Source organism: Crocuta crocuta, unplaced genomic scaffold (assembly GCF_008692635.1).
Source record: "Crocuta crocuta isolate KB4526 unplaced genomic scaffold, BGI_CrCroc_1.0 scaffold175, whole genome shotgun sequence".
Classification (NCBI taxonomy): domain Eukaryota; kingdom Metazoa; phylum Chordata; class Mammalia; order Carnivora; family Hyaenidae; genus Crocuta; species Crocuta crocuta.
In genome coordinates this window covers 1,527,295-1,535,763 of record NW_027530988.1, presented here as the reverse complement: position 1 = coordinate 1,535,763, position 8,469 = coordinate 1,527,295, and the positions used below count along the sequence as shown (strand labels likewise).

Below are 8,469 nucleotides of genomic sequence, written 5' to 3'. Positions count from 1 at the left end.
GGTTTTCCAATGATAATTTGGGTTTTTTAAAACTACATTCTGCATTCTCTCTGCCCCTCCCCCATTTGTGCTCTCAGTCTCTCAAAATAAATAAATAAACTTTAATAAATAAATAAGTGACTTTGAAATGCTATTGAAAAGTGAAAATATTGAAAAATCGGAGAAGTTAAAAATATTAAAAATTCACAAGTCCAATACTTATAAACTAGTATTAAGGCACAAATTCTCTATGTAAGAGCACAATAATGGTAATACTGTTCATTCTACTTTTAACTTTACTACAAAGATAAGTGAAATCAGGTAGTATGCAATTACACTCTAGAAAAAGTGAGAACAGTGGGCACGTTATACAAGTGTGTGCACATTATAGCACCATTTTTATGCAGTTCTTTCTCAAAATATATCTACGTATCTGTCAAATTGATAAGATTGACAGGCTATAGCATTTGCCATCCTCTGGGGACACAGAATGTCCACTGATTAATGAACCATACATACAATGTGTGATTCTAGGCAAGTTAGCCTCTTTGAGATTTATTCCTCATATAAAATAGGGTTATCAATAATACCTTACTTCATAGATTTGTTCAAACTACTAGGTGAAATAATCCATATTCTGTACCTATCAGAATTGTGGGGCACACATACATACGCAGTAAGTATTAGCTACTACTACTACTATTATTATTATCAGTATAGTATTGTCATTAATAGTCATTTTCTGCCTACCATATAGTCCCCATTTCCTCTGAGTTAGCCCAGAATCAACTTTGTTTTTACCATGTTTATTGAGGAAATGAGGGGAATACAACAATTAATTAACCTCATTCAAAAAATAAAAATTAAAAAAACATCCTATCTGTGAATTAAGGAATGCTGTTGCCATTGAAATGAATAAAACTCAGTCCCTAGTAAGTAAAGCTTGCTCTTAAAAAAAAAAAAAAAAAGAATAAGCTTAGGGTTGAAAACCGAAGGTAAAAAAGAGGAAATGGTCAGTGCTACCTGGGCAAGACTGGGACAAGGACTTCAAGAAGAGACACGTCAGAACACCTTGAACACTGGTGAAGTGGCTGAGTGGGGATGGGCATTCCATGCTGAGGGACCAGTTACTTTTATTTTTATTACTCTTTAGAGAATTATGGCTTATAGGCATCCTTTCTGTGTTTCCTATGGTTCTATAGAATAGTTTTTCTTTTCCTCCGGAGAAGTCGATGATTCCCTCTCTATGTTCCTAGCACCCCAACCACTCACCCTCCCCCTTCCCCCAACCTCTGCACAGATGCTGAGGTCTGAGGTTTCTGTAAGCTTCTCCCGGTTGCTCCTGTCACTGTGCCTCCCTGAGAGCACAGAAATACATCGCAGCATCCTCCAGCCGGGAGTCTGAGATCCTGAGACTGAAGGATTTGTCTGCCCTCTGGAAGTTCACAGAGAAGCGATCATTTGTTGCATTCTCTTGCTTATAAGCTTCTTGGCGAATAATGAGAACCATCTCTCCGCTGGGAGGCTGTTTGTACCAGAACAAATAATAATTACTGTCACTAGTGTCAAACGTGCAGTCCAGGGTCACAGTGTCTGCCTCCTGCACGGACATTTGTGGTTGAGTCTGAGTGACCGTCTGGGCTGTGCTGGATCCTGTGGGAAAGAGGAGAAGGTGTCACACCAGAGAGATAAGGCAGGCGGACTCACAAGCTGATCCCATCCCCAACCACCTTTTCTCTTCTTGATCAAACTTCAGGCAGTATCTATCAGCTTCTTTGCCCCCAACAGCCAGAACCAATGAGGGGGTAAGATGCCTGTGATCTGATCTTTCTTCATACTTCCCAGTCCTGTTGGATAATAGTAAAAGCAAATGTGTGCCTTCCTTACCAAGATAGGTGGAAGCCACGAAAGCCCACAGCAAACCCGGGCACACCATGCTGGCGGCTCTCTCCTGCAGGGTGAAAAAGTCTCCTGCTCTGATCTGAAACTGGGGTATCAGCTGTGCAGGTGATGTCACTGCTCCCAAACAGGAAATGTACGACAGATGCGCTTTGGTTCTGTCTTGCTTAAAGAAGTTCATCAATGCTTTTTGTCTTTTGCTCCAGAGAATAAGTTTGGCTGTAGTGGCAAATAAAAAGAGATGTCAGAACAGTAATTTATTCTGAGATAACAATCAAGAAGCAAGGGAGCTGGTAAATTGTTTTTGTGAACATGTAATTCTAGGAGGGAAGAATGGGGTGGGTGGAGAAAAGACAAGCAAAACTAATGTAATGACTTCAGTTTTCTCTGCCAGCTTTCTCTCCTCTCCTCTCCTCTTCTTTTCTTTTCAAGTCTTGGAGCCAATATCCTGATGGTCTCTGGGTTGCCATACACAGGTTTTGGTTATATTATTCTTTGACCAATCCCATATTTTAATTATCTTTCCAAACTTCAGAATAATGATAAAGACAACAGCAATGCTCAGATAGCCTAGAGGAAATTGGAACCAGGATTTTGATGCCTAACTGCACTGTTATTTGCTTGAAGAGTTTATTTTTTATTTTTATTTTAAGTATAATTTAAATAATCATATTAATTATTATTAATTAATATTATTTAATTGAATTAAAATTATTTTTTTGTAATTTGAGAGAGAGTGAGAGAGAACGTGCACAGACGTGAGCGCAAGTGGATGAGGGGAGCAGAGGGAGAGAATACCAAGCAGGCTCCATGCTCACTCTGATGTGGTGCTCCATCCCATGACCTTGGGATCATGACTCAAGAGAAATCAAGAGTCTGAAGCTCAACTGACTGAGTCACCGAAGCCCTCTCCCCAACTTTTAAAGAATATCTGGCTTAGGTGGTGTCAAGGAGCTCTAAAATACCAGTGGCAAATGTTCCCATAAGGACTTTTGTGCATATGTACTTATGGCCGTGAGAATGAAGAATCAGAACAATTGGTATAAAATTTACCTGGGAACAGTCTGTGCTGCCCATTTGACAATGTTTCATTGGCACGCCATTTTTCCTCATGCACGCATTCTCCTATGAGGAGGCAATTGAGCTAAAAGGAAAACTCACGATGTATGGAACCACTCATTTGCATTAATTTTCTCTTCCTCCTGAGTTTTTGTCATCCAATCTGAGAAAAGGCCATCTCTGTTGTCCAGCTTTATGTAAACTTTCCCTCTGCATAAAAGAAAGGGGAACAAAAGGAAAGTTAAAAGCTGTCTTGAAGCTGTCTTGCTGTGTAGGGCATGGTGGCCATAATTCTCCCAACCTATTTGTTAGTGCCACTTGGGAAATGTGGTAGGCATTTGCCACTGACACTGCTGTTAACATCAGAAAACTTAAAGCACAACCTGGCGAATTGCTGTAGTTGGTATGGTCCTTCTTCCTGTTTGTCTAGTGACTAAATTTCTACCATGACTACTATTTTCTGGTCAAGGTCATACAACATTTGTAAAAATGTGATTATTTTACAATTTCTCCCTCTTTTTCTTTAGTCTTTATAGAAGACTCTAGATGATGGACTGTCTCTTGTCTCCATCTCAGTCCCACTGAAGCTATGAATTCACAAACGAGGCTCTCAGGAGGGAATGTTTTCTGCCTCCTCCCGTGTTCACTGTACACATAATGATATTTGGGGATCCCTAGCCAGAAGGTCTATTGTGCTGTGTTTTAGATCTTTTCCTGATCCTCTGGGCCCCACCAATCAGAATTTTAATATCTTCTATCCATCATCTGGTCAGTCCCTAGCTGCCACAGCTGATCAGGCTGTTGAACTCTAAGGATGGAATAAGATAATTCATATGAAAGGACTTTCAAGTGGCAAAATATGGGGATGCCCATAAAAGCTGCCTTTTCCTTTTTTAAAAAAATAGATATTATGTCTAGATTATCCTTGCTTTTGTTTTGGGGGGTTTTGTTTTTTATTTTAAGTAAGAACAGTGATTAGGTAGTTTAGGAAACCTTGTTTTTTATTTTAAGTAAGAAGAGTGATTAGGTTGTTTAGGAAATCTATACAAGGTGGTGAGCAAAGCCAGATTATCGGTGATTAAGCAAGGAAAGGAAGGGTGAAGAGAAGAGAGGAAGAGGTTAAAACACAAAAAGCAGTGTCCCATCTGGGCAGTCTGAGAAAGTCTACTTTGCTCCCTTGGGCTATCAACAGCATCTGGCAACTACCATTGTAGGATTTCTCACAAGAGTTAGCTAGTTAGACTCTAAAAAGTAAAAACTAGGAGAAAAATATGTGGACATCACATGTCTACTCTCACATTCTCATGGAAGAACTTTTACAGAGGCAGAAACGAAGGTGCTTTAACAACGAATGGCCCAAGTGGGAGATGCTGGTCCAGACATCAAAATACTCCCTTTTGGCGGGGTGGATCTTGCCTGAAGAATACTGAGGGTTCCCACCCCACTCACCTCTGCCATCTCATGCGTAGTATTCTCATGATCTCATTTGCTTATTTGGAAATACAGTGAACAAAAGAACTTGTAAAAATCTTTTTTTTAAGTTTTATTTATATTCTTTATATTCATTTACAATTTTTGTTTGTCAGAGGAGATGATGGGGACCATTTACTAGCTTCCGAGTGGTGGTCCTAATGCAGGGAGAAAGTCCCAGTGCACTTAGGTGCTCTCTGGGGCCCATGAGCTTCCTTTGGCACAGAGTTAGGTGGCTGAGTCTCTCAAGTGCACGGTCTGGATGTGCAGGGAGAAGTGGAGCTGAGACTAACCCAGGATCACCCCTTGTGCTCCAAAGCCCTGTTGAACCAGAACAAAATCAAAAGCAGATTTATTATACATACTTTCCATACCACACCTGTGGATCTGAAACACTGTTAACATGATTATAGTAAATATTAAAATTCTTTCTTCCTTGGATGATCAATTTTAGGAAGGATTTTTCTCTTTTTTCATTTGATGATTAATGTTCATTAAAAGAAAATGTTGAAGGGCGGATTAAAAAATTCATGTGTTCTTTGAGTCCCTTCTACAAAAGATAGACACTAGTTCTTGGAGCCTTCTGGGTCCTCTGGGTTCCTAATGACATAAATTCTCCCAGCTGAAGCCACCAAATCATAAATGTGGCTCCTAGAAGCTTCTTTGTATTTGGCCTTCCTAAGTCCATGGAAGATGTGATTCCGGAATGTGGAAATCTGACCTAGGCTTTTCAGATAAAGAAGGGTTTATTCCAGTGTTTTCATACATATGAGGGACATATATTCTGGAATAGGAAGACAAGCTTTTGCAAATAACTGTTGTCAACGAATGCAAGCGGTGCCCTCTTCAGGTTGAAGAAATAATAACAGAGGTAATTCCTCTGATTCACTCCTATACACAGGAAGAACTTGGTTTTGTCAAGAAGTCTGTTCTAGAAGTAATCTGTTTATATAAATTTCAGAATTCTGTTTACACTCAATGATAAGAACTTGATATTTAAAATATACCTTATTCTCCTCTTTATCACAGCTTTTAAAAATCCTACCTTTAATCCTGTCTTACCTTTTCAAAGAAACCTTCTGTGACAAGGTTAGAATGTACCGATTTTCCCCCTTAATATACTGCCATGAATATATGATGATTATGAAATACATTCTAAGCATAATCTTTAGCTTTATCGAACAATTACCATGTGCCTGACACTGTGTCAAGAGCACTGAGGAATGCTGAACTATACAAGGCAAAATTCTGTCCTCCTAGAGACTAGAATAAGAAGTAATATTGGTACCTTGAAACAGTAGCAAATGCTTTAAGAAGGTAAGTCACGGGCACCTGGGAGGCTCAGTTGGTTAAGCATCTGACTCTTGATTTTGGCTCAAGTCGTGATCCCTGGATCGTGGAATCGAGCCTGCATTGGTTGGGCTCCATGCTGAGTTTGCAGCCTGCTTGGGATTCTCTCTCTCTTTCTCTCCCTTTGCCCTTCTGCCCCTCTCCCCTGGTTGCGTGCAAATGCACATGCGTGCTCTCTCTCTCTCTAAGAAAAAAGTACATCACTACGAGTCAAATTGTTTTGTTTAGATTCAATATCTAATTGCAAGACATTAGAAGAAAAGGAATTCAAGGATTCTCTGTTAGAGATGAACCTTTGGAGGAGATAGAGCCTTAAATTGTGCTTATATAGGACTAATATGATTTAGCTAGCCTGAGATACACATAAAAGGGAAATTTGGGTGAGTGGAACAAGTAGAAAAGAAATGCAAGAGCTTGAAGTGTTTATGGGTCCATGAGGAGAATAGACTGGAATAGAGCTATGTTTGGGGAAGAAGTAAGAATGAGGTTTAAAGAGTAGAGGGTAAGCAGACGTAGGGAAGGAGTTAATGAGAAGAGTTTAATTAGGTATGTAAAGTTTTTGTGTAATAAAAAGATGTGATCACACATCTGCAGGGCCTGGTGTTTCATATATGTGATCTGTTTCACCGTCTTTTGAAAAATTAAGGTGACATCTTCTACGTTTCCAATTAATCACTCAAGTACCCACTTGCTGTTATTAGCAACCAGCTCAGTAAAGTTCATCTTGAACTCTCTTCTGTTCTTTCTCTATTAAACTTTCAAAGAATGTGTTAATTTTGTCTTCTACCCCAAATAGAGACTGAAGCAAGGACTCAAGTGAAGGTAGTTTATTTAGAAAAGATCTGAGGTAGCAGGAGTGAGAAAATAGGTAGCATAAAATTGGGACTTGATTCTGCCAGGATCTCCTGGTTAACACACAGGAAGCCCCTCTGGGACCCTCTGCTAGAAGGCAGGCAGGCCGTGGTCCTCTCTCCCCACTGGTTGAGACTTGCCAGCGGGGGTGGTAATTCTCCTGTGTTTATCCACAGCCTAAGTGAGCTTCTGAGGAGTCAGAGAGGGCTCCGGCATAAGAAGTAAAAAATACACTGTGCACGTATAATGTTGGATGTTATCAGCTTGTCCACGGAATTATCTACCATACCTCTTGATAGGATCAAAGCTGGGCATTTGGACATGACCACAAAGGACATCAGATCTTGATGACAATGCTTTCTTTGCACTACTCAGGTGAGGATTCACCCTGTATAATTTTCACTGTGTCACAGAGTCTTCAAGGTTGTGGTGGGCTGAAATCCATCTAACACACTTAATACTGGAGGGTTGTACGATATGACCTTCAGGCCCGGCTTCTCTAACTGGTACCAAGGCTATAATTAAAACTCTTCTCCCTCCCCCACCACACTCTGTAGGTTTCCTTGCCTTTGGATGGGACTTCACTGGATCTAGATTGCTTGCCTGATAGGGGGACCCAGACCTTCATTGCTGAGGGGTCTCTGTTCTGTTCTTGTTCACTTTGTCCTTTTCAAGCCACAACTGCCACTTGTGGCTTTTATTGGGCATGACACATTCCTCTTTGCCCTCACTGTGTAATAACCCAATGCTCCATGATAATCAGAGTCAGTCATTCCTCCTTTCTTTGCCTACTGGACAATTGGCACAAGGAGTTCGAAATGGCATAGGCGGCAGTCAGAGAGGCAAGTTCAGTGGAACTCTCCCTGAAGTCTCTGGTGGAAGCATTCTTCCTCTGGGTCCTAGGACCTTTAATCCAGCAGAGCCTAAGGCTGTAGAAAAGGGCAACACAAATTCTGGAAATGAGTTACAAGGAGTGATAGTAGAAGAGTCTAGTATACTTCCAGTTCTTCATTTCTAAATTTGCATATTTTAACTAGGGTGACAGAGCACCATATATCAGCCATTGGTTTAATGAATACTACCACTTCCAGGAACATAGCATTCCAACCGCAAAGGGTGATGCCATTGAGCTGGCTTCTTAACTGAGCCTTTAATAAGCCATTCCATCCTTCTTCTAAGTCATCTGACCTAGGTACCATGGGTCTAGGTCAACTTTTAGGTCTATGGAAGGGCCAGTGGACCCTTTCCTTGGTCATGCTTTCAGCTGTCACGCCCACTGTATTCTTTTTTTTTTTTAATGTTTTTTATTTATTTCTAGGAGATAGAGAGAGAGACAGCGTGAGCAGCAGAGGGGCAGAGAGAGAGGGAGTCACAGACTGAAACAGGCTCCAGGCTCTGAGCTGGCAGTCAGCACAGAACCTGACACGGGGCTTGAACCCACGAACCGCGAGATCATGACCTAAGCGAAAGTCGGACGCTTAAACGATTAAGCCACCCAGGCGCCCCACGCCCACTGTATTCTAAAATGGGTACCTTGTTCAGAGAGATTCAGTTTTGGACATGGATGGACAATAAAAAGAAACACCAACTAGCAAAATGGAAAACATTATCAATTTTGGAAGTATGAGCTGCCAGGCAAATCATAAAGATTTGCCGGGCAGAGGACATTCTTAGGAAGTCTGATCTGTCACATATACCAGACAAAGCGATAAGGGTTACGTGTGACAGAATGTATGAAGATAACTTTGTAAAACTGGAAAACACCATATATGTCATTATTTTTACTGTTATTTTAAGGATTGTAGTATACAGATACCCGTCTCTCTGTGTTTCTTATATTCACACAGAAGGAGCTTTTAT

The 8,469-nt window shown here is 40.7% G+C and overlaps 1 gene segment (V, D, J or C); it reads right to left on the bottom strand.

Moving 5' to 3' along the window:
* Positions 1 to 1,288: 1,288 nt before the first annotated feature.
* LOC144236677 (T cell receptor alpha variable 38-2/delta variable 8-like) lies at positions 1,289 to 1,950 on the bottom strand. The segment is given in 2 exon segments: positions 1,289 to 1,632; positions 1,867 to 1,950. Coding segments are annotated over 2 exon segments (357 nt in total).
* Between the last annotated feature and the right edge of the window lie 6,519 nt (positions 1,951 to 8,469).